General features: G+C 39.0%; 1 protein-coding gene across 12 annotated transcripts in view; it reads left to right on the top strand.

Moving 5' to 3' along the window:
• DLG2 (discs large MAGUK scaffold protein 2) overlaps window positions 1-26,712 on the top strand; it is a 2,692,860-nt gene that overhangs the window by 2,607,334 nt on the left and 58,814 nt on the right. For all 12 annotated transcript variants that reach the window (XM_043992745.1, XM_043992737.1, XM_043992735.1 and 9 more), the window contains one exon: window positions 10,478-10,553. In XM_043992745.1, the coding sequence (XP_043848680.1) occupies window positions 10,478-10,553 (76 nt within the window). The remainder of the gene's footprint in view (window positions 1-10,477; window positions 10,554-26,712) is intronic.

Below are 26,712 nucleotides of genomic sequence, written 5' to 3'. Positions count from 1 at the left end.
AGTATCCATTTCTGTTTTATTTTATGATGGGTGCAGTAGACTAGAAAAAGCCAGGATTTATAGTGGAGAAAGAATTACAGTCCAATTTTCTCCTGGGAATCTGGCTAAGTTTCCAGTCCTTAAGTCTTATTGATTAAATGGGCTTTGAAAAACAATTTGTCACTAGACTTTTTCCATGGATGCCCTCTTCCTGGGTTAATATCTTATTTACAAATGGGAGAGCATCATTTTAATTCTATCTTTAGAATCTAAAGACCACAGCTAAGGATAAATCTCTGTAATGACACCATTCATTGGTTTGCAGAATCATAGATTTAGAGTCAAAGGGGCCTTAGAGAACAGCTAGTCCAACACTTTCATTTCATAAATTAAGAAACTGGGGAAAAAGTTAAAATAAAAAAAACCTTTAAAAAGATTTTTAAAAAAGAAAAGAAAGTGAGGCCCAGAGATGCTGAATGACTTGCCCAGAGTCATATAGGTACTAAGCAGTAATGCTGAGAACCCAGATCCTCTGACTCCAGATACAGCCCCTGTCTCTGTAAATTTCCTTTCTAACCCCTATTCTTATTAGGTCCTTTGCCCTGATATTGCTGGTTCCATAATCCATGTCTTCTTGGGAATGACATGATATTTAACGCATAACTGGCAGGATCCAAAAGGAGTAATATTAGCTCAGCAATGAAAGCTTGCTTCTCAAGTAACCCAATAGAACAGGGAGAAGTAAAGACTCTGTTGGCAAAATGTTGTCCCATGCCAGCTACCCACCCCCACTCCATCTCCACTATATGTCTGAACTGAGCCCAAAGGAAGCAGATGGGAAGTAGAAAAGAAGGCAGAGGGAAACAGTTGGGCCTATTAAGTCACGGCCATTTCCAAATCTCTTGAGGCTCCAGTTGTCAGAATATATTCCTCATATTTTCAGTCCTATTTCTCATTTTAGCATTTTGGCCAGGGTTCTAAGTAGAAAGAATTTTTGCTAAAAACAAACTAATTAATTGCTTTATTCCAAACAAAATAATGGAAGTACACTAGTCTTTCTCAGACACTAAATCTGTTTTAGGGATCTACTCCTTTCTTGTACTAGAATTAACTCAATTCTATTTAGTTCAATTCTATAAACATTTTTAATGTTGGTTGGTTGGCTTTTGTCCTTCATTCTTGAAGAGGACTAAGATGGTATTGCTATGTTGGGGTCAAGATACAGTGTGTGTGACTATGGCTGATCAGACCAATATGAGATCAGAAGGCTCTACCACAGGTCAGGCACAAATAGTCCATATGAACATTTGGCCTTGTAGTGTTCCCATGGATAGAGAGATAATAATATATTATATGCTGCTTAAGATTTGCAGGTTGGAAACCACAGGAAGGTTAGATGACAGAGAAGTTGTCACATAGTTGGGAAGTATCTAAGGAATGATTAGAACCCAGATTTTTGCTATTTACAAGAACAGAATTTTTTTCCCCATTATGCCATTGAGCATAGGATAGAGTCATAAATTGAAAGCAGAAGACCTTAAAGAATATCTAGTTCACCACCCTCACTTTACAGATTAATTAATCAACCCTTAACAAATGCCTACTACATTCCAGATATTCTACTAAGCACTGAGGTCCAAGACAAAAATGAAAAAGTTCCTGACCTCAAGGAGTTTACATTCTTTAAAAGGGATAAAGCATGCATATATATATATGGAAATATGAGGAAACTGAGGCCCAGAGAGGTTAAGTAACTTGCCAAAGATCATATATGTAGTAAGCAGCAGTACTAGGATGTAAAGCCAATATTGATTCCAATTTCCTTTCCACCATATTGTGTTGCTCATCCCTATTTCTTCTACACTTCAATAGGTCTATGACTTCAGAGGTGATCACACTCCCCCCACTCCCATGCCCTCAAAGGAGCTTACAGTCTAGTAGTGGGTGAGGAAAGAATCAGTACCAAATTAGCTATGATATAAAAATAAACCAAGGAAACCGCATAAAAGAGGCACAAAAATGGGCTAGGAGAGGTTTTAAGAAGAAAACTTGTTTCCAACTGGTTAAGTCAAAGTAAGTTTTCTAGAGAAGTTGGGCTGGGCAGGGTGGGTAAAATTCCAACAGGCAGAGATAAAGACTATGCTATCATCTCTTCTGGTTAAAAAATTCCATCATCTCTTCAAATTGTATCTTATTTTATAGAATAAATATTTATCAAAGGCAATGTCAGGTTGACAAGTTATTTTTAAGTACACACAAATTTATAGACGTAGGGCTTTTTCTTTTTTATGCTTACTTTATCATAAAGGACAAGTTGATGGTGGAAAATACACATGAAATGTCTTCTACAAACATTTTTCAAGGTTGAACAACTAAAGGCTTGCTCATCTGAGGCATCCCTCAGGGCCTAGAAATAGCTTAAAATCATCATTCTGCCTGGCTTGTCAAAAAGAGCATGCATCTCTACAGTACCTAGCTTTGTTTTCACTGTTCCACTTCCTAATTTGGTTCCTTTTCCTTCTACCTGGGGAATGAACAAAGTAGGTTATAAGAAGTTGTTTGGGATTCAGTTATGGCCAGGTGGGGACGAATGGTCAGGGTTGATTGAAATAATTCAGTATTAAAAAGAGGAAGAAGAATCAAATACATCTCAGAAGATGTATGTCCTTTTTTCTCTGTTCATCCCAACTGGTCTTGTTGCCAATGACTAGAGCTGATTGTGTTGTGCTGAACATTGCCTGAAATTTTTTTTAAACTTTCACTGAAGTTAGTCTCCTAAATACTGGCCATTTGGCTGCCTGTGAGAGTTGGTTATTTCAACATGTAATGAAAAGAATACTGGACCAGGACTTGGGAGACCTCAATTCAACTCTTAGCCTAACTTGGCCAACTCCCTAGTAGTTGTGTGACTTGGGGTTAAGTAACTGTGCTTCCCTCAGAGAGTCTTGGTTTCCTGCTCTTTGAAACAGGAATGTGCTTATTCTTCTTCCTTCACTGGGTTGTTGCCAGGAAACTTAAAGCATTTAAGAAGTAGGAGCTCTTAGCTTATTCATATATGACTCCCGTATCCTTCACCATGATGGCGCCACCATTCTCTAAGCCACGAAGGCTAGAAATTTTGGCCCCTTTTGACTATTTTGTCACCCTCCTACCTCACCTAACCAGTGATCAAATCTTATTTATTCTATCTCCTAAAGAGTTCCAGCCTCCATTCCCCTCTTCCCCCAGCCTTCACCCTTCTTCACTCCCATTTCAATGACCCTAATCTAGTCTCTGATATTGGTTCACTTACATTATGGTGATAACATCCAAACCATAATCTTCATTCTCTTTCTCCTTCTAACATCATGTCCTCTATAACATCCTCTAACACTGTTGCCCAAGGAACATATCTAATGCAATCATTAGGTCAAGAAGCATGTATTAAGCATTTACTATATCCCAGGTGCTATTCATACAGAAAGAAGCCTTCCCACCCCACCAAAAACCCTCTAGCCCCTGCTTTCAGTGAGCTCACATTGCTGTGATGATGCCCCTCCATTTAAAAATCTTCTGTGATTCTCCTTTCCTTAATAGATAATAATAAATGGCCTGTGTATAATGAGAAAATTTTCATTATGTCTCATCATCCCTTAAAATGATAGGGAGCCCATAGCTTCCCAAAGCTGCCTATTCCACTCAGGGTGAGGTCTGCTTGTAAGAAAATGTTTCCTCTTTACTCATTTGTAAAATGACAGATTTGGATTTAATGACCTTTAATGTCCCTTCCTAAATCTATATTTAACATTGACTCCTCCAATTATGCCTTTCAGCAATTTATAGACTTTGTTTCTTGTTCTGTCCTCTGGAAATGTGTCTTGAAGGCATCTTTTCCTATGTCAAAGCTGCTTCAGTTTTACCAACTTTAGCAGCTTGCACACCAATGGCTTCCAACAGATTCTGGTGCTTCCAAGTCATCCTTGAACGTTGGTCTAAGGAGCCTCCCCAACTTATTTTGTTATATTGGAATATTTTGGTTTGAGTTAAAATTTTCATCAAAAATATACTTCAGAAGATAACTGATGATACATAGCCCCCTTGACTATTATTTTTTAAACAAGAGGATACTCCCTCAGTAGAATATGAACTCCTAGCTAATAGGGATTATTTTCTTCTTTTTATTTGTATCTAAAGCACACAGCACATTATTTGGCACATAGTAGGCTCTTAACAAATACTTGCTGATTGATGAACTAAAGGATGAAGGTTATGATAACTACATTAAAGAGAACATGAAGGGAGGTTCAATGGTCCCAATATGGACCATCCTATATTAATTCTGAGATAGCATCATTAGGGCAGCTAGGTGGTACAGTGGATAGAGTGTTGGGCCTGATGTCTTCTGTATGTCAGGTCTAGCTTCAGACACTTACTAGCAGTGTGACCCCGGGCAAGTCACTTAATCCTGTTTGTCTCACTTTCCTCATATGTAAAATAAGCTGGAGAAGGAAATGGTAAGCCACTCCAGTATCTTTGCCAAAAAAAAAACCCAAATGGGGTCAGGAAGAGTCATACATGACTGAAACTACTGAAAAAGAAGCAGCAGCATAGGTTTTAAGGTCCTATACAATCTGGTTCCAATAAACATTTCCAGCATCATCTCACTTTTTTCATACATACTCCAAACTGGACTACTTGCTGTCTCCTGTTCTTGCCCTACCCTGTCTCATCTCTTTCCCTTTGATCATGCCATTCCTGGAATGAACTTCTCTTCATTTCTGGCTCTTAAAGTACCTCCCTTCAAAGCTCAGCTTAAAGCTTTCTCCACCTTTACGACATTCCTGACCTAAACTTACCTCCTACATATGAAAGTAATCTGTCCCTAGTCAACTTCTCTTGGATCTTTCCTATGCACTGTTAATCACTAAACTTCCTTTACAGATAGATATATCAACATATAGATATATTTACATATACATTTATGTAGGTATGGTATACAGTGTAGCTATATCACTTTTATACTGTGTCTATATATTTGTTAGATTTATATATGTGTTAATACACACATATTTATATATCTTTTATAATGCAGTTTCCTTCAGAAAAGGACCTTGGTCATATATCCATAAAAACTTAATTCATAGCACACAGTAGGGCCATGACCAATATTTGTTGGACTGAGTTGAAGATAGGACTTGATACTTTCATGCATACTATTTCCATCTTTGGCCAGATAATGGGGACACTGGCTCATCCTGTAGAGGTTTTTGGCCTCCAAGTCAGCTGCTTGTAGTCCAGTCTTGATGACATTCTGTGACAGATAAAACCAAATTGGAACTATTAGAGGGACACAGTCTGTTTGTCTAGTGATTTCACTCTCCTACATCATCCTTGCTAAGTGACATTTTCCCTATGTTTTGTCACTGTGCTTCCAGTGCATCTAGCCTTATGATATTCAGAACTGCACATTTTTCAGCAACTGTTTCATTTTTGCCTTTTATACTCAGCACTTAGCACAATGCCCAGAATATATGAAACATTCAATAAATGCTTGCTAACTGATTGACTTTCTCATGGTACTATCAAGAGATTTTGTACATCCTTCTTCCCCTTTTAGACTGGCTACCCACAAGTTTCTGCTCTTCTTCACATGTCATTGGGAGCCAGTATTCCAATGCATAGATCACTAAACACAGCCTCATGGGGTTGGGTATTTCTGCCTTCATTTTTCATGCCAGTGTTGCATGGCTGTAGTTCCAACTAACACAGGTGACTTTGTATATCCCAGTCTGCCCTCCATCCATGAGGTTGTCTTACTAGAGCTGGTAGCAGTAATTCATCAGCAGAGATAACAATAATAATACCAAGTAACACTTGTAAGGTGCTTTGCAAACCTTAAAGCACTATGTATTTGTTACATCATTTGATCCTCACTGCATCTCTGAGAGGTAGGTGATGTTATCTCCATTTCACAGATAAGATAACTGAAGTACAATGAGGTTCAGTAACTTACCCAGAATTACAAAGCTAGTAAGTGGATTCAAATTCATGTCTGCCTAAATCCAAGTTCAGGACTCTATGAACTCTCCCACCTTTTTTTTTTTTTTACTTTCCCACCTTTAAACTCAAAGTCAAAGGAAGGAATTGTTCTTTCCTCTCATTTTCCTTCATGGGTAATTGTTCTCCTTATACTTATTTTCACTGAGTTTCCGTCACAGAAGACATAGGTGATCACATAGGTGATAAAGCAGGACTCACTCAGAAGGAAAAATGATGGGTCCTTTGACCTAATGACCTTCGGCAATTTGCAAAGAAAGCCTTTTAATAAACTTGTTAAAATAGAGCAGTAGAAACTGCTGATTTTGGAGGTTTATATAAAGTTAATTTAAATTTTAATGCTGAGATGAATTTATCATACTTTTTGGTTTAAGCCAACTGCTAATTGCTATACCTTTATCAAAACCACATTGTAGATGGATCATGCACTTGGCTAATCTGTATTATTAGTCTTTTTGAGTCAAAAATTATCTGGAAAAAAGGCAGCAATTTGCCTTCCCCAACCCTACTTCCAAGATCTGCTCATTTGATATCCACTTTAAACCACAAATTGGGCTCAGTTTATTTAAAGCTCACACCAAAAAACTTCCAAAATCTTCTAGATTTAAAAAACCCAAACCCAACCTCAGCTTCACATTTGTCATGAATTTTTTTGCTTTATATGGGCTCATTCAAGATCATTGATGTCATTGTTAACTTTGAGTTCAGTGCCAAAACTTGAGATATTAACAAGATCTTCAACTCTTTTATTCCTAACCTTTGTAATTGACAGTTTCCTTTTGAGTATGTATTGTTTTTAATAGAACATTTTGAAATCAAATAGATTTTAACTAGATATATAATGTAGATAGCCAAACATACAGGATGGTGAAATTTAAAGTCAGAGGGGACCTACATCAAAACTCCTATAGTCCAACCATTTCATTTTTACAAATGAAGAAACTGAAATATCATCAAAGTTAAGTGGTTTGCTCTAAGTCACAAACATGGTATATGGAAGAACAAGGAATCAAATACAGGTCTTTGGATTCCAAATCCTATGTATTTCTCAAGGCATTTATTATTCTAATGAGACCATTAACATTAGCTTATTTTGCATCTGCCTAAAGATGTTCAATCTTGTTACAAATCTGAGCTAGGGTATGAAAAAGGTGTGGTGAATTGACTATTGGAATATCTTTAATGGGAAACATTTATTAGGAAAATGGAAAATTCAGCATATACATCTTGAAAATAAGAATGGAATATATCTAGAATGTATTTGTGGAGGACAGCTACATTAAATGATTGTAAGTTACATATGTATAAAGTATTGGTCTATCCTATATGTAAGTGTGTATAAAAGGAATTCCCATAATACTTTATACCATTCTGGTGCAATTTATCACTTTCTACTTTAATTCATTTCTGAGACAACCAGTACACATCTTGTGTAAATTACATGATTAACTGCAACCATTGTAACCTCTGAGAGCTAGAATCAATCAACAAGCATATTTAAAAACCTATGGGCCAGACGTGGTGCTAGAAGGGTCCTTCAAAACTATATATCCCAACTCCATCATCTTACATATAAGGAAACTGGACCAGAAAAGTGAGGTGATTTGTCCAGTCAGACAGACAGTAAGTGGCAGAGTTTGGGTTCGAACCTGTGATCCACAATGGGGACTTTACCACACCAATGAAATCACAGGTCCTAGTCAAAACAACAATAACAAAACCCCCAAGACCTAAGTCTTGGTGGCACAATGGATAGAGTTCTGGGCCTGAAGTCAGGAAGACTTGAGTTCAAATCTAGCTTCACATACTTCCTAACTGTGACCCTGGGCCAGTAACAACCTCTGTCTGCCTCTCTTGCCTCAAATGTAAGATAGGGATCATCATAATAGCACCTCCCTCCCAGCATTGTTTTGAAGATCAAATGAGATAATATTTGAAAAGCACTTAGCACAGGATCTTGCTTAATAAAGGCTTGTTTCCTTTCTTCTTTCTATGCCCTGATTAAAAGCTCACATTGACTTATTCCTTAGAAGTTTACAAAGTACTCCCTCCCTAGCTCAAAATGCCCATAAATTAGAAACTGTATTTTAAATTCCATTTTGCAGATGAGAAAACAAACTTCTTACTCCAAGTCCAGGATGCTATTCACAACCCTACTGGGCTTCTAAGAAGTGCTCACTGAATGTTTGTTGTTGTTATTAAAAACATCAGTCAGGGGCAGCTAGGTGGCGCAGTGCATAGAGCACCAGCCCTGGATTTGGGAGGACCTGAGTTCAAATCCAACCTCAGACACTTGACACTTACTAGCTGTGTGACCCTGGGCAAGTCACTTAATTCTCATTGCCCCACAAACAAATAAACAAACAAAACATCAGTGGCCTCGGTAAATGAAGAGTGATTTTATTAGGGCATAATGAAGCAGTATCTATCACTCTTCATTAGGAAGGCTGGGTTATGAAAAGGATCCAGAATAATGTTAATACAATAATTGGCATTTTGGAGGATGGAAAAGGGGGCAGATTGGACCAATATTCACACCTGACTTGAAGTTGAGAGAAGCAGAGAAAGCTTGGAGCCAGTAATTTCCCCTATGATCCTCTTTCCATTTTGCAGATTATGCTGACTTAAGCCTTCATTTTCTTCCTTTCCTATGATAGCACTTGGTCCGCAAGTGCATAATTATGGCAGTTTTTAAGCTTTAATATCAATGATTACCTTTGAAAGGTTTGGTCCCTCTGTATCCATGCAGAAATTGTGCACTAAAGTGAAGTAAATATATTCTGTGGCTCAGTTGTGTAACTATAGAAACCTGTTCCCTCAGTGTTTTAACAGAAAATGTAAAAGACTTCTCATGTGGAAAGGAGTTATGTGGTTCAGAATCGATTTATGAATAGTTTAGGCTTCAAAAATCTATTCAGTCATTCTTTGGTTGGTTTGGGGAAAATTTGAACTGGATGAGATTAATTCTATATACAAATACATTTATATACCCACATAATATAAATAAGATGTAAGTGTTAAATATATGTTTATATATACACATATGTGTGTATATGTCAAGGGTTCTTAACCTTTTTGTGTCTTGGTCTGCTTTGACAGTGTGGTGAAGCCTATAGATTCTTTCTCAGAAGAATGCTTTTTAAATAAATAAAATAGAATACATAGGATTCCAAAGGAAATCAATAATAGTGAAAGCTATTATCACAATATTTAAAGAACAAGTTCCTGGACCCTTAATTCAAATCCCTTGGTATATGGATATATGTGTCTAATATATGATAATTTAGCTGTATACATATGTTAAACACACATGTCTATATGTACATGCATGTGTGTTTGCATGTACACAAACATGTATAAACACACCATACCTGCATGTTTATATATAAACATTTGCATATGTTGTTGTTGTTGTTGAGTTCTTTCAATCATGTCCAACTCTTTATTACCCCATTTGGGGTTTTGTTGGCAACAATGCTGGAGTGGTTTGCCATTTCTTCCTCCAGCTCATTTCACAGATGAGGAATATAAGGCAAACAGGGTTAAGGGACTTGCCCAGTATCACATAGCTAATATGTCTGAGGCCTGATTTAAGATGTCTTCCTGACATCAGGTCCAGCACTCCATCTACTGCACCACCTAGCTCCCCATAGACATATAAGCATATATTGAATAGACAGGGAGAGGATAAATGGATGGATAGATCGATGATGGACAGATGGACAGATGGATGGATGGATGGATGGATAGATTGATAGATAGATAGATAATCTGAGTGAGTGAGAGAGAGATAGAGGGAGAGGGGAACTGGAAATATGGTGTTTTTTTGGTACAAGGAATTCCTAGGAAGAAAACACCCTCTACAAATTCAGATTGACAATTGTACTGAAACAGGAAAAGATTAGGGTACTGACAGGTAGAGACTTGCCCAGACTTACCTAGCCAGTATGTGTCAAAAGCAGAATTTCAGCTCAGTTCTTCCTGACTCAGAAGGTGACTTGCTGGTCACTGTTATTTGATTGCACACATACATGCCTATACTTTCCAGACCTTCGACTTCATCTGTATTGAGAACTCCTGGTGTGGAAAACCCCTCCTACCCATGGTGATACCAAAAGCATGTTTCAAATGAAGGATTTAACCCAGGTTTTCCAGACTCAAAGGTCAGCCCTCCAGCCCATCGATATTTACCTTCTTTCTAAATACTGCCACTTTCCATACAAATGATATAAAGAGTTTTGAGGATTCATTGCTGGCTTTCCCTTTCTTAGAAACCTGTTACTAAATCTTTTCCCTCAAATATGTTTCAATCGGAATTGATTTGAGTCATCAGAGTTGATTAGAGATGTGAGGGGAGAAGAGAGCATGTAGGAGAATAGAATTGCTTATTTTTTTCTTTTAATTCCTATTTAGTAACCTAATCCATTTTCTCTTTTATTTTTTTGTTGTTTTCATTTTTCAGAGTGGAAAGAAAGGAACGTGCTCGATTGAAGACAGTGAAGTTTAATGCAAAGCCTGGTGTGATCGATGCCAAAGGGGTAGGTAAAAAAAAGAATAGAGAATCCAAGTGGTCCCTATTGCCATTTACTTGAATCTAATCCACATTTTCATTCTATAGAACAAGCACATTATGGTAGTCAAACAGGGGCATCAGGACAATGGCATATAATTTTAATCATATTTCAAAGCACAATGAAGTCTTTTTTTCCCCATAATGACCTGTTTACAAACATGGGGGAAGCAGCTGTGGACAGGGCCACCAAGGTATTTTCCCAATCTTAAGAGGAATGTTAATGATGAGGTTGAAATGAGGATACTGTTAATAACACATTAAATACTTTTATTTCATTGTTTAAGCTAAGGTCCTGGATTCAAGAAGGGGTCCAAAAAGAGCTATCTACTCATTAATATTTTTATATTTCCATTATGTTGAGCCTAAAGTGTACAGAACAAAGATACAACTGATGTAAAGTTGATGGCAGAATATTTGAAAGGAGGAATACATTTTAACCTCCTGATTTAATACATGCAATGTTGTGACAGACACTGAAAATACATTTATTTACCAAAAGCAAAAGAGCCATCCACAAAACTGATACAAACATACACACATGTATCCCCCATGTATGGGTGTGTGTATAGATTTGGATTAAGTGGGATAATTTTGTAGCATTATCTGATCCATCTGTGAGGGAAAGGGCCCTATTTGAATCAATTAATTATCGAATAGTTTTTGGACAGCCATAGGTTCAGCACTGTGGAGATTGCAGGGACTGACAATCTAGGAAGGGCAGTGTGAGATAATGTGGGGAGGCACCTGAGCTTGAGTTCAAATCTTACTCTGGACACCAGCTAACTGTGTAACTATTGGTGAGTCACTTAAACTTGTTGACCTTTCCTTATTTATAAAGTGAGAGTAATAAGATAGAAAACACCTCCTTCACAGGGTTGTTGTGAGGGGTCAAATAAGATTGGTGATGTAAAGCACTCTAGAAATGGCAGCTAGTATTTGTAAGGGGCTAAAATTCTAGCTAGTCTGTCTAAAATATCCAATGAGTAGTCGCCAATAAATTATAAACTTTAGCAAAGGTTAGACTTTTAAGCATTCATTAAGGAGAATAAGAATTTGGTGAAGAGAAAGAGAAAGGCCTAGGTTCATCTATCTATTAAAGGGAGAACACATTTCTAGCTCCCTTCTCCACCGGAGTCCTCAAGAAAGAGAGAGAGTCAGTGCGCCAGGCTCCCCCTTCTTCCTCCCACAAGCAAATGTCACCTGACACCAAAGAAAAGACGTATGGTCTTGCCCTCAGAGACCTTCTCCTCATGGTGGAGCTTTCCTACAGTAAGTCTCCAGCAGGTGGCATCATTCCAATCGTTACATATTATTTCATATATCCATGTAGTAAGCTAAGTATAGACCATATACTAATATGGTCCTCTGTTAGTGACATGTTGCCGAACCCTGTGGTAACAATTATGTAGATATGTTGACTGGTCAAAAACCCTCATAAACTACCCCTCCCACCTTTCTATTCTGTTTACCAGTTATACCCCCACCCCCAAAGACTGGGCCATGCAGTGACACTGGCCTCCTTGCTATTCCTGGCACATCCTGCCCCATCTCCAGAATCTGGGTATTTTCAGTGACTGTCCCCTGTGCCTAGAATGTGTCCTTTCCCTTGATCTCCTGACTTTCCTAGCTTCTTTCCAGTCTCAGCTAAAATCCCATCTTCTATGAGAAGCCTTTCTCTATCTCCCCTCATTCTAGTGCCTTCCGTCTATTGATTATTTCCAATTTACCCTGAATATAGCTTGTTTGTTTATAGTCATTTTCATCTTGGCTCTGCTGTTAGGCTATGGGTTTCTTAAGATCAAGGACTAACTTTTGTATCCCTAGCCCCTTAGCATGGGGAAGTTGGCTGGCTCAGTGGCTAGAGCACTGGTCTTAGAATCAGGAAGACTCATCTTCCTAAGTTCAAATCTGTCCTCAGACACTTATTAGCTATGTAACCCTGGGCAAGTTGCTTAACCCTGTTTGCCTCAGTTTCCTCATCTGTAAAATGAGCTGGAAAAGGAAATATCAAGTCACTCTTGTATCTCTACCAAGAAAATCCCAAAGGGGCTCACAAAGAGTCAGACATGACTGAACAACAACAAAACACTTAGCACAGTGACTGGTACATAGTGGGTATTTAATAAGTGTTTATTGACAGACTAGAATATAATAATGATGATGCACATTTCTATGAGACTATATAGTTTGCCAAGTGCTAAACTCACAACTTTCCCTACCCTGTGAAATTTAAGTATCACAAGGTCATAGATTTAGAACTGGAAGTAGAGGTCATATAGCCCAGCCTCTTCATATTTTTTTTTTAACCAGTGAATAAATACATAAAGCTCAGTGAGATTAAATGACCTGATCACAATCACACAGCTAGTAAGTGGTAAAGCTAGGATTTTAACCCAGGTCCCCTGACTCCAAATACAGAAATCTATTTACTATATCATAGCGCCTCTTTATCCCCATTTTATATCAAGTAAACTGCTCAGACTTGCTAACCATCAATACAATCAATCAACATTTATTAAGTATGTACTACCCTAATTACTAGAGATGAAAAGGTAAAAGTGAAATAGTATCGGCCTTCCATTCTAATCGTCAATTGATAAACTTTTTTGTTTGTTTTTTGGTGAGGCAATTGGGATTAAGTGACTTGCCCAGGGTCACACAGCTAGTAATTGTCAATTGTCTGAGGTCTGATTTGATCTCAGGTCCTCCTGACTCCAGGGCCAGTGCTCTATCCATTGTGCCACCTACCTGCCCTGATAAACTTTTATTAAATGAATACTGTGTATTAGAAGAGGAGCTAGTTGGTGCAGTGGATAGAGTGCCAAGGCCTAGAGTCAGGGAGACCCGAGTTCAAATGTGGCCTCAGACACTTACTAGCTGTGTGACCTTGGGAAAGTCACAACTCTGCTTGCCTCAGTTTCCTCATGTGTGAAATGAGCTGGAGAAGGTAATGGAAAATTACTCTAGTATCTCTGCTAAGAAAACCCCAAAATGGGTCAAAAAGAGTTGGGCATGATTAAAACAACTGAGAAACAACAAAAAATGCGTCAGACACTGTGTTAAGAGGTAGAATACAAAGAAAGGTAAAAGGTAATCCCTGCTCTCAAGAAGTTATAGACTAATGGTAGAGACAGCATGAAAATAACTATATACAAACAAGATTTATACAGGATAAATTGGAGATAATTAATAGAAGGAAGGTACTAGCATTAAGGGGGACCAGAAAGGGCTTCTTATAGAAAACAACACTTAAAGGAGGTCAGGAGCCAGATATGAGAAGGAAGAGAATTTCCAGCATGGAAGAGAGCCACTGAAAATGCCTGGAGTCTGTAGGTGGCACAGTACTCATTGCATGTAGTCTCATGCCAAAAACAGCAAGGAGATAACTTGTTAATATAAGGATGCAAAGAAATCCTCCCATTCCACTTTTGAATAGCTCCCATTTTTAGGAAGTTGGGATTTCTTGGTAATCTTACACCAAGCCAAAATCTTCCTCTTTGGAACATCTACCCATTTCTCTCAGGTCTATCCTCTGGGTTCAAGCAAAGCAAGAGCCATCAACTGATCATTCCTTCCTTGTTGGGATTAGCTGAAGTTTTGAACCCCCATCAGAGCATTTCTTTAATGCTCAATCTGAAATTGTCCTTGTGATATAAGCTTTAGTGTTGCTGTATGAGATGGCTAATCCAACTCAAAAGAATTCCTATTCAGATAATTTTAGATTATTTAATCATGAATTTATTTCATCATTTAAAAGATTTTTCAAGTACATTTTATGTCTATTGTGCTACTCTAGACATGGCAGAGGTGTAAGGGGGGCATAATGATTCATAAGGCATGGTTCCCATTCTTGCTACTCTTGCCATTATTTGGGTAACTGCCTCAGTCCTTGCCTTAACTGTGTATGTACAAACAGAGCTAAAATCTCATGGGAATAAATAATTGACACTACTAAAGACTCTGTGTTCACCCAGGGGCTGGTGAGAATATAATTACCCACCCAATTTCCTATATTGTTCTCCCATCTTGTCCATTAATCACCTATTCAGTCATTCTATTACTTTGGCATCATTTGTCAAGTTGAGCTGTTCCAGCCTACTCATATACATTATTACTTAATAGCTTGCATTGTTTTGTTTTCCTTTCTCTATAATTTAAGGCAAGAACTTCTTTCTTGATAGAGTGTGAGGGTCATTGGAGGTATGTGAGTATGGATCAACAATGGGCAAAGTTAAAGCGATTCATTCAACCGTGAGATAGATTGCCACATGGGCAGATGATTTTACTGGTCAAAGCACAGCTTATCTACTCATTTTAGAGAAAGGAAGCGAGTTCAAGTGAGATGGTGGAAAAAGAGTAGCTAGCTGGTACCGTGGATAGAGTCAGATAAGATGCTTAGCAAACTGTAGAGTTATATAAATCTCAGTTATTATTATTGTAGAGCAGACCCTAGAACAGCACCCAGCTCTCTTTACTCTCAATTCGATGTTCTTTTTCTTTGTTGTTGTTCAGTCATTTCAGTCATGTCTATACACTTTAGAATTCCTTATTGTTTTACCTATAATTGCTTGCCTACCTTGTGAAAGTAAAGAATGGTGAAGGTCCCTGAGCCCATGCCTTCTGAGAATCAGTTGAAGTATCTTGGAGAAGGAAAGGCCTAGAGAAGATGTGATAGATGTCTCTAATGATACAGAAGGCTGTCATGTGGAAGTGGGATTCAAATTTTTTGGATTTGATTTCAAAGGACAGGACTGGTAGCAGTGGCAATAAATTATAAAGAGGCAAATTTAAGTTGAGTATAAGGGAAAACTTGGTTCACGATAAGACCCATCCAAAAGTAGAATGGTTTGCCTTAGGAAGTAATTGGATTCTCCCTTCATGGAGGTCTTCAAACAGAGGCTAGATGACCATTCCTTAGATGTATTATTTATAAGTCAGGATGATTTTTTCAGGTATGGCTTGTACCAGATGGCTACTGAGGTCCTATCCAACTCTGAAATTCTGTGTGCTTCCATAAAACTTGTTTTGCATATAATTATGCATCTTTCTGGCCAAGAACATTTCTGAGAGGAGCCTTGCATTATTCAGTTACTTGACTGTGGAATGCCAGCAAAAAAGCAAGAATCTGCAAGATATGAAAAAATTAACTATGAAAAATGGGAAGAAAACTCCTAGACCCAAAGATAGGCAGAGCTGAAAATGACCTTAAAGGGCATTTATTTCAACTACCCCATTTTATGGAAGAGGATAATGAGGTCTAGCTTGGGTAAGTGGCCAGCCTGAGGTTTGTCCTTACTTAGCCTGGTGACCTCAAAGACCTTTTTTTTTTTAATGAAAAAGGTGCTTTGTGAACACTAATGTGCTACCTAAATGTGATTTATTATTATTCTTAGTCCAACCCAGGGCTATCTGAACTATTTATTGGGGGGAAAGGCAGTTAGGTACTATAGTGGATAGAGTGCTAGACTTGGAGTCAGGAAAATCTGAGTTCAAATCCAGCCTCAGACAGTTACCAGCTACATGACCTTGGGCAAGTCCCTTGGATTCATCTGCCTCAGTTTCCTCAACTATAAAATGGGGATCATCTTACAAGTTATATATTTATTATATAAGGGTGGTTGTTATACCTACCTCCTGGGATTGTCATGAGGATTAAATGAGATAATATTCATAAAGCACTTTGCAAACCTTAAAGTGATATATAAATGCTAGCCGTCATCATCATCATCATCATCATTATTAAATCCTGTTAGGGAAGGGGACACTGTGACTGGAATTCCTAAAAATGTGGGAGAGTAAAGTGGGCCCAAGAGGTATGTCATGGTGGTGAACAGTCTGGGAATCTTCCAGATCCAATTTGAGATCACTTGACAAGTTCCAGTCTACTGACTGGGAACCATCTCATCTAATCTGAGTCATCTATAAACTTTGATTAACTATTGACATTGGGATCAAGAGACCTAAGTCCTCCTAATGGCTTTTTTGTGTTACTAATAATCTAAATTCTTTCATAAAGCTATAATTCTAATTGAAGGAAGTAAAGGTAATTAGCTTCAATAAGAGAAGACTGGGAAGCTATATTCAAGTATTTGAAGGGATGTCCTATGGAAAATGGCTGAGACTTATTCTGTTTGGTCCCCAAGGATGATTGGTTGTTCTTCATGCTTAAAGAGGACCAAAATGATATCATTGTGTGGGAGTCAAGGTACCATGTGTCCAACTGTGGCTGATCATACCAATATGAGCTCAGAAGTCTACCACAAGTTGGGCACAAATAGTCCATATAATATTTGGAGTGGAAATGTCTCTAAATTTGCACATTTCACCCAAGGGTAGAATGAGAAATAATGGATGGAAGTTAAAGGCCAGCAGATATTAGTTCATATCATGAAAAACTTCCTAACAATTAGAATCATCATAAAATGGCAAAGGTTGTCTCAAAAGTTCTGCATCATTGGAGTCTTCAAGTAGAAGCTGTCTAGTAGTAGCAATAGTAGGAGGAGGAGGAGGGGAAAGAGGAGTAAAAGGAGGAGTAAAAAGAGGAATAGCAGTAGTACCACCACCACTACCACTACTAGTACTATTACTACTACTTTTACTACCACCTAACATTTATATAGCACTTACTATGTTCCAGGCACTTTACAATTATTATCTCATTTGACCAATCACTTGTCAAGGATGTTGTAGAATGCTAGTTATGATACAAAACTTTCAAAAAGTCATATTATGAGAATATGTATGAGGATATCTATATTAAACATATAATATAGATTGCCATATATAATATAGCTATAATAGGATAACATAATCACAGGTAATATTCTTACCCAAAAAAAGGAGAATAAGAGAAGATTGTTGGTTATTAAATCGCATGCCTACTTTCTCACCTTTATAAAATCTTTATGAGAATGAATTTTTATAACAATAGCTAATAAAATAGCTAGTATTTATATAGCATTCGAAGGTTTGCAAAGTGCATTGCATAGGTCATCTCCTTTGATCTCTATAACAACCCCAAGTGGTAGGTACTGTTGCTATACCTATTTTACAGATGAGGAAAATTGAGGAAGACAGAGGTCGGGTGACTTGCCCAGGGTTAGTAAGTATCTAAGACAGGAGTATCTTCCTGACTGCAGACACAATGTATTCTATCCACTGGGCCACATAGCTGCTTCAATATGCCTTTTGCATATTGAAAGTAACTTTCAGGGAGCAGCTAGGTGGTACACTGGATAAGACACTGGCCCTGGATTCAGGAAGACCTGAGTTCAAATCCAGCCTCAAACACTTGACACTTACTAGCTGTGTAACCCTGGACAAATTATTTAATCCTCATTGCCCTGCAAAAAAAAAGTGACTTTCAATCAAGCAAAAAAGCACTGTACTAAATTCTGGGGATACAAAGATAGAGCCAAATAATCTGCCCTCAAGGAGCTTATACTCTAAGGGAGGAGACAGCATGTACTAAAGTGATACACACCGAGAAGACAGGAAGAAATGTTAAAGAAGAAGATGCTAGCAAGGAGTGAGGAGACCAAGAAAGGCCTCCTTCAAAAGGTAGCAATTGAGCTGAGTCTCGGGAGAAGGCTAGAGAGTCTGAGAGGCAAAGGGGGAGAAGGAAAATAGCCCAGGCATGAAGGGCAGCTAGCACCAAAGCAGAGATAGAAAGTGGCGTATCGGGTGTGAGGCGCAGCAAGTAAGCCAATACGGCTGGATCTGAAAGTATGAGGAAGGAAGTGGGGTATAAGAAGGCTGGAGAGATAGGAAGGGGCCAGGGTAGGAAACATATTAAATGACAGACAAGGGAGCCTCTATGTCATTGTTGAGATAAAAGGGAGTTTCATGAGTGGGGTGAGACACGATCAGACCAACACTTAGGAAAATAAATTTGGCAACTACGAAAAACTTTTCCTTGATGAAAATATGAAAATGGGATAAGCAGACTTTGGCAAACATTTACCACCAAGATACCATAGCTTTTCATTTGACTGGAAGGCACAAAGAAGAAAAGATCCTGTTCTGGTTATTGTTTGTTGAGTTTAAAAAGCTGTTGACTTGGTAGAGAAAAATTCAGCTTTAAAGTTTCACCTCCAGCAAGCTGTCTTTCATGCTAATGTTAAGATCACACAGGATTCCTTGACAAATGCAACTTCAGAGGCTTCTCTGTTCAGCAGCCCTCTGATGATTAATGTCAAGTGAGGCATAAAACAGGAAACTGTCAGCTCATCAGTAGTATGTGCTGCTGTCATGCCTAATATCCTTGCTGGATGTGCAAGGGCCAAATAAAATGAGATTGAGTTCCTCCAGTTGCTATTCTTTGCATATGATATTGTGTTTATTGAATCATGAATTTTATAGTCCCTCCCTCCCCAGAGGAACTGTGATTGCTCAAAAGCAATCACCCTGTTAATGCAGATAGGGATAATTAAATGGATTAAAATAATGCCTCTCATTCAGGCTTTGGCATAGCCAGATAGCCAATCCATTGAGTTAATCCATTAATACATATACTTAAGAAAGGCACACCTGATGGGCAGTGAGTTGGGCCCAGTCAGTAAATTATTATTAAGCAAGAGCCTAGGGGCAGCTAGGTGGGGCAGTGGATAAAAGTACCAGCCCTGGATTCAGGAGAACCAGAGTTCAAATCCAGGTTCAGACACTTAACAGTTATTAGCTATGTGACCCTGGGCAAGACACTTAATCCTCATTGCCCCGCAAAAACAAAGAAACAAACAACCCGCCCCCCCCCCAAACAAAGAGCATACTATGTGCCAGACACTGTCCCAAGTGCTAGAGTAACAAAGGAAGGCAAAGGTAGTTCCTACTCTCATTGTGTTCATGGTCTAATGGAGATGACAGCATATGAACTTTATCCAAATTAGTTATGTACAGGATAGGTTAGAAATAATCAACAGAGGAAAGGCACCAACTAGCCAGATTGCATTTAGGAAGTTGTGTAGTACTTCTGTTGTTCCCAAGCTAGGGACAGCATGGTGACCTATCTTTTCAACTCATATACAAAAGTATATGATTCTGTACAATTAAAACATCTTGAAACACCAGGACTATTAGAGAATCAGAATTGTCGGTAGCCTAAAGGGATGATGCAGTGGGGGGCATAGGACAGGGCTACAAATCAGTCACAATATATTCTCAAGAATGACCTGGAAGTGATATAATGGATGTCATCAAGACAGCATCAAATCAGAAAAGGAGGTGGGCAGGTCATGAAAGGAGAGTGGAGAGACAGAGAAAAAGTCTAAATGCCTCACAGGTACCCATGACATGTGAAAAAGATAGGAGGAAGACATCCAACACACTGAAGAGGTCTCTTGTGTAGGATCTATGGAAGAACATAGAAAAGAATTACATGGGAGGAGAAGACACACACAGGATGGAATTTGTATCGGTCAGTCAATTGATTGATCAACATGTATTTATTAAGCACCCCCTGTGTATCAGGCACTTTATTTCCTGAGGATACTAATATAAGGAAGACAAGGAAGAGAAAGGAAAGGGAAAGAAAGGGGGAAAGGAGAGGGAAGGGAAGGGAAGGAAACAATTACTTCTCTCAAGGAGTTTATAGGATATGGAAGAAATAACCACACTGATGAAATTACAGATCCATTAAGTATTAAAGTATATTTACGTATGTTTCTATTTTCAAGTGATGTCAAAGAGATCTCATATCAATTTCATCAGTACTGCTTTACTATTTTATTGAATTTATACTAATTAATACACTATGATACAAAGATCAAATAACAATTATTTATTATATCCAGATGGCCCTTGTCATAATACACACATGTAGCCTCAGAGCTGGAGGAGCTGCTAACCCCTTCCTCCCATTAGCACATTAGTATAATAAGTCACATTAGTGGATTGTCAAGAAGGACATGAATCTGAAGAGCCAAGGTATAAGACAGGAGGGAACAAATCCAGGAGAAAGGGGGGAGCAAGACAGGAATAAGCCTTATAAAAGTGTGTAAGTATGTATATTGGGGGGGGAAGGGAATTGCTGAATGGAAATAACAACTAAGATGGAGCCCAAGGGGTGTACCATGTTGGGGGAAGGGGATGGGGAAGAGGAGGAGTGGAAGCAACATGTAAACTCCTACCCGGAGCCCTTCTTTACAAACCTAATGACTCATTGCTCATGGGAGGCAGTATGTTTTTCAGTTAACAAGATGAGTCAACACACAGGTACAGACTCATTCCTTTATTTGGCTTCAAAGTGCCTAAGCCAGTTTTGGTTGCCAGTCTGATCATATCCAACCCCCAGTTCTTTGACCTAAAATGCCTAACTGGCAAAATGCAAGCCTACTTCAGAAATGCAGCCACTTTCATTTCCTAGGTAACTCCGAATGGCAAAAGCCTTTACTTAAACCATTGGTGTAAGAAATAGAATTGTAAACAGAAGCAAAATTCGTTACTTTGCTAATTGTTCTTCCATGTTGTAAATCCTAGCCAGAATTTATTTCTGTACATAACTATTATATTTTTACATTTAAATCTACCAATGTTATAAAAACCAACCCAAATTAGATCTACCTATTTCATTGGATTTCTCTGAGCAAGTGCTTTCTATGCCTTAAAGTACGATACAAATATAAGTAATTTTTATATATGAATTCTCTTTTCTTGTATTTGGCGTAAGGACCCTTCTAGTCCCAATATCCTGTGTTCTAAGGTTGCCTCCAGTTCCACCATTCTGTGATATGTTTGTTCACCTTAGAGAAACATTGATTTTTTTTTTAAAGGCGAATTTGGTTATTATGTAGGCAAAATAGAATAATTGATTCATAAAGCATATAATGTACATACTAATTTAGTGTGACATTAGCACAGCTAACATTATCAGTTCAAGTAATTATCCTGGGTCCAGAGTAATATTAATAGTTGATGAATAATTTATAGCTCTATAAATGGAAGCAGCCTTTTCCACGAGGAATGGTAAGCCTTTGGGTGGAGTTTTCTCCTGACTGTTATTTCACGGTGTTAAATAGAAGTCACAAATTCTGGCCCAAACCCAGTTTTACTTTTGTGCCTTCATGAGAAAGGTTCTTGTTGCCCATTAGATGTTTTTTTGAGTCATCTCTAATGAGTCCCAATAGGTGGGAATTTTTACTCCAGTGGGCCTGTGTTATGCTTTACATCTTTATTTTATTTTATTTTAAATGGGGCAATGAAGGTTAAGTGACTTGCCACACAGCTACTAAGTGTCAAGTGTCTGAGGCCAGATTTGAACTCAGGTTCTCCTGAATTCAGGGCTGGTGCCTTATCCACTGCACCACCTAGCTGCTCCCTGCTTTACATCTTTAAAGCATTGCCTGCCAAGGATTTCTGATTATCTCAAAGCTAAACAACTACCATGAACGCTAGAAGTGTCACAGGAACAAGAAGGAAGTAGTCGGTATAATCTCCTTTTCCTCTGAACCATAGTAATTATAGGCAGTCTCTTAGGAAGTAAAAATAGCATCTCTTGCCTCTTTTCAACCATTTATTGTGTTTCTATGTGGGTTGGAAGCCCATTTTATGATAGATCGGGTTGCATTTGAAAAGGACTTTAAATGCAGCTTAGACTCCTAATATTCACATACATATCTAATTACGTTGTCTTTCCTTAAAAAGAGGAAATAGATTCCATCTCATGTCAGATTCATGCAAACAGGACTAAGGCTGCTTTAGAGTTTAGTAATAGGTGGGGAAGGTTTAAACTGGGACATATGACATGATAGAGTCCAATTCCTTCATTTTACAAATGGGGAAACTGAGATTCTGAGTGTCAAACTAATTTGCTCAAGGTCATTCAAGAAGTTGGGCAGATTTTAGAACCCATGTCCTACTGCTTCCTAGAACTTTAGACAGGAAAAGGATTTGAATGTGTATCTTATATCTTGACATTCAGGGTCATCTATTCCCAGACCCTCTCAATTTCTAGATGAGGAAATAGAAAAGTCAAAATGGTGAAAACAACTGGTTTAAGGCTGTCCAGTTAATAAGTAGCAGAGACTCACAAAAACTCAGTCCCCATTTCTAGTACATCATCCTGTCCCCATTCTCTAGGATCTTATAAACACAAGCCATTGTTATTAAGTTATCTCAGCCAGGGGATGGATATAAAGCCCTGAGATCCAATTCTTTTCTGAATCTCATTCTACTATCAAAACTTCAAAGGGCCCATGGACCACTTCTTAAGGGCCTTCTGTGGGAATAGAAAGCAAAGTCTGGCAAACTAGCCAAACCCAGGGTGTTAGTGGCTAAGTACCTTTTTGCATTTTAGCAGCTGGCATCAGTACCTTAACCAGTATGGGGGTTCTGGAGGAAGAATAATCAAGACATGAGATCTGGATCCAAGTGTCATCTTTGTTCCTAGCTAACTTTGGGCAAGTCCTTCATTTCTCTGGGACTCAGTTTCCTCATGTGTAAAATAGAAATAATACTGCTTACTCTACCTACCTAACTGGATTTTTTTTTGTGGGGCAATGAGGATTAAGTGACTTTCCCAGGGTCAGGGTTTGAACTCAATTCCTCCTGAATCCAGGGCCAGTGCTTTTATCCACTGTGTTACCTAGTGGCCCCCTAACTGGATTATTTTAAGGATCAAATACAGTATGGATACAAAGTAATTTACCCAGGCTCCTATATCTAGTTAGTAGCAGTCCCATGATTGACACATATACTCTGACTCTCAGGCAGGAACCCCCCTCTCACTACACTACCTGGTCCCTTAGAATCATAGAATCTAAAGCTAGAAGAGACCTTAACAAATAACTATTGATTTTGATATACCCTCTACATCTGAAAGCAATTTATCATTCTAAAACTATATAAGGATTAAGGATTATTAATGTCAATATGATTGTTGAATTATCCTCAAAAGTTTCATCCAGATTGGTTCCTTATAAGATTAGATGAATTTAGCTAGATGGTACAGGGTGTATGGAGAGTGTTGGGCTTAGTCCCACCCCACTTCTTAGTTGTGTGATCCTGGACACACTCTCAGCCTCAGTTTCCTCTTGTGTAAAATGAGATTTGGACTTGCTGATTTCAAAGTGCTTTCTGGTGTTAAACTGATGATCCCGTGGTCTTTGGGTCTTTGATCACAGACATACCTATTCAAGGTCACACAGCAAGTAGGTAGCAGTGCTGGGATTTGAATCCACAGATCCATAGTCTCCAAAGCTACTAGACTTTCCACTACAGCACAATGAGTCTTGAGTCTTGAGAATTCAACTGTTTATGAGAGAAAACCTGTTCTGTCCAGGTGCCCCTTGATGGGAGAATTGTCCTGGATCATAACACCGGTCTCAACTTTGTTTCCTTTTCTTTCTCAATAAAACCCAAAGGTTCAGCAGAGGTGATTAGCAGAGAATAATGGAAGTGTCAAGTATGAACCTGTGTAGGATTACTTGCAGGATGACTTAACCAGGCAGAAAAAGAGGAAAAAGACAAATCAAGCCCTGTGTATCCACCCACCAGGAGAAGGTATAGGAGGTGTCATGAAGATGGTGGAGGTGTTGCCAGAGATATCTTTGTGACTACAGAATCACAGAATGTCGGAGCTGGAAACAACCTTAGACACTGACTAGCAGAATGGGTTAGTGGGGAAAGGTCTGGGTTTAAAGCCCATAGTGCCCCACTTCTGCAAAAAAAAAAAAAAAAGGAAGTGAAGGGAATTTTCTTGATAAACAATAGTTTTTTAAAGCACCTACTATGTGCTAGGCACTGTGTTATGTGCTGGGGATACAAAATGAGGCAGAAGACAGTCTTCAAGGAGCTGCCCTCAAAGAGCTTATAATCTAATGAGGGAGAAAACAAGCAAATTAATATGTACAAACAAAATATACATACAAGAAAAGTAATAAATAATTCACAGAGGAAAAGTGCCCAAATTAAGAAAGGTTACAAAAGGCTTCCCATAGAAGATGGAATGTTAGTTGGGACTTACAGAAAGATAGGGAAGATAGGAGGGAGAGATGAGGAGGGAGAGCATTGTGGGCATGAGGGACAGCCAGAGAAAATGCCCAGAACCAAAAGATGGAGGAGGCCAATGTCACTGGATCAGAGGATGTCTCTAGGGGTAAGGTGTAAGAAGACTGGAAAGGTGGGAGGGGACTAGATGAGGAAGGACTTTGAATGTCAAAGAGAGGATTCTGCATTTGATGTAGAGGTGATGGGAAGCAGAGATGATATGATCAGGTCCCTGCTTTAGGAAAATCACTTTAGTGGCTGAAGAGAGGATGGATTAGAGTGGGAAGAGCCTTGAGGCAGGCAGACCCACCAGCCTGTTACTGCAATAGTGCCAGTGTGAGGTGATTAGACTGCATAAGAGTGGTGATAGTGTCAGAGCAGGGAAGGGGGAGTATTCGAAAGATGTTGCAAAGCTGAAATCAGTAGCCTTGGTGACAAGGTGAACCAAGGGTGAGAGATAGTAAGGAGATGAGGAAGATGTGTAAGTTGGGAGCCTAAAAGACTAGGAGAATGATCTTGCCCTCAAAGTAATAGGGAACCTGGTGAAAGGAGTGGGGGTGGGAAAGGAGAGTTGCAGAGGAAGAAAGAGTTCCATTTTTGACATTGAGTTTAAGATGTCTATTGGATATCCGGGTTGAGATGTCTGAAAGGCAGTTGGAGATGCAAGATTGGAGATCAGTGGAGAGGTCAGGGCAGAATAAGTAGATTTGAAAAATCATCAGCATAGAAATGATAGTTAAATCATGGTGAGCTGGGAGCTGATGAGATCTCCAAGTGAAGTAGTCTAAAGGGAAAAGTGAAGAGGGCCGGGACAGAACCTTCAGGACACCCATGGTTAGAGGGCATGATTTGGATGAAGATCCGGTAAAGGAGACCAAGAAAGGGCAGTCAGAGAGGTAGGAGGAGAGCCAGAAGAGAGTGGTGTCCCAAAGAACAGCAAAGCAACAACATAAGGAAAAGAAATTAAACTGATCCCTGTGCTATTGTGATGACCAAGTTACCCTCAGCTCACTGATCCAGACAGGGGAATTGGAATACTCCTTGCTTCCCCTTGCCTCTTACAAGATCTCTCTCTACTGCCATCACTTGGTGATCTCTCCTCTTTTGAGGTTCATATAATCAGATCTACCATCCCATGGAAATCCTGGTGGCTGCTGTATACAGGCCCACTCTCACCCCCCAGGTCATTCCTCTTCCTTCCTCAAAGAGTTCAACACTTCTCCAGAGCACATTCCACTTTTAGATGACTCACTCTCATGGTTAAACTTGCCCTGGGATCACCTAAATAAATTTGCCTCTTGGCACCTTGTAGAACACTGACTGCTTCCACCCTCTGGGACCAAACAAAACAGTCTAATCCCTTCTTCATATGCTATCCCTTCCAATACTTAAAGATGGCTATCATGCTCTACATTAAGTTTTCTCTAAGCTAAACAGACCTGGTTCCTTCAACTGGGCCTTAAGCCTCAGGTTTATCAGCTTCCTTCTGAACCCTAAGTGCCCATAACTGTACAGAGTACTCTAGATGTAGTCTGACCAGGGCTGTCATTTCCTTATTCCTGGGAGCTGCGTGTCTCTTAATGAATCCCAGGTTCACATCACTTTTGGGGAGACTAACATCATACCCCTGATTCATATTGTTCATTAAGTCCCCCAGATGGGGTTAGATAGCAAACTGCTAATCTAACTGTTCCATCCTTATGCTGTAGTTGATTTTTTTAAAACCAAATACAATATTTTCTATTTATCCCAATTTGATTCCATTTTGAGGGGGCAGGGCAATGGGGGTTAAGTGACTTGCCCAGGGTCACAAGGCTAATAAGTGTCAAGTGTCTGAGGTCAGATTTGAACTCAGGTCCTCCTGAATCCAGGGCCAGTGCTTTATCCACTGCGCCACTTAGCTGCCCCTTTGATTCAATTTTAATAGATTCAGCCCCATGAACTAATCTGTCAAGTTATTTTTGCATCTTGATTCTGACATCCTTCCCATCTGACATCCTTGGTCCATCTACAAATTTGGTCCACATGCCATCTATGCTCTTGTCCAGTTAAAAAGTATTTAGCTGTAGGGACAGCTAGGTGGCTCAGTGGATAAAACACTGGCCCTGGATTCAGGAGGACCTGAGTTCAAATCTGGCCTCAGA

This window comes from Dromiciops gliroides, chromosome 3 (assembly GCF_019393635.1).
Source record: "Dromiciops gliroides isolate mDroGli1 chromosome 3, mDroGli1.pri, whole genome shotgun sequence".
In the NCBI taxonomy this organism is placed as follows: domain Eukaryota; kingdom Metazoa; phylum Chordata; class Mammalia; order Microbiotheria; family Microbiotheriidae; genus Dromiciops; species Dromiciops gliroides.
This window is presented reverse-complemented; position numbering and strand designations above follow the sequence as displayed.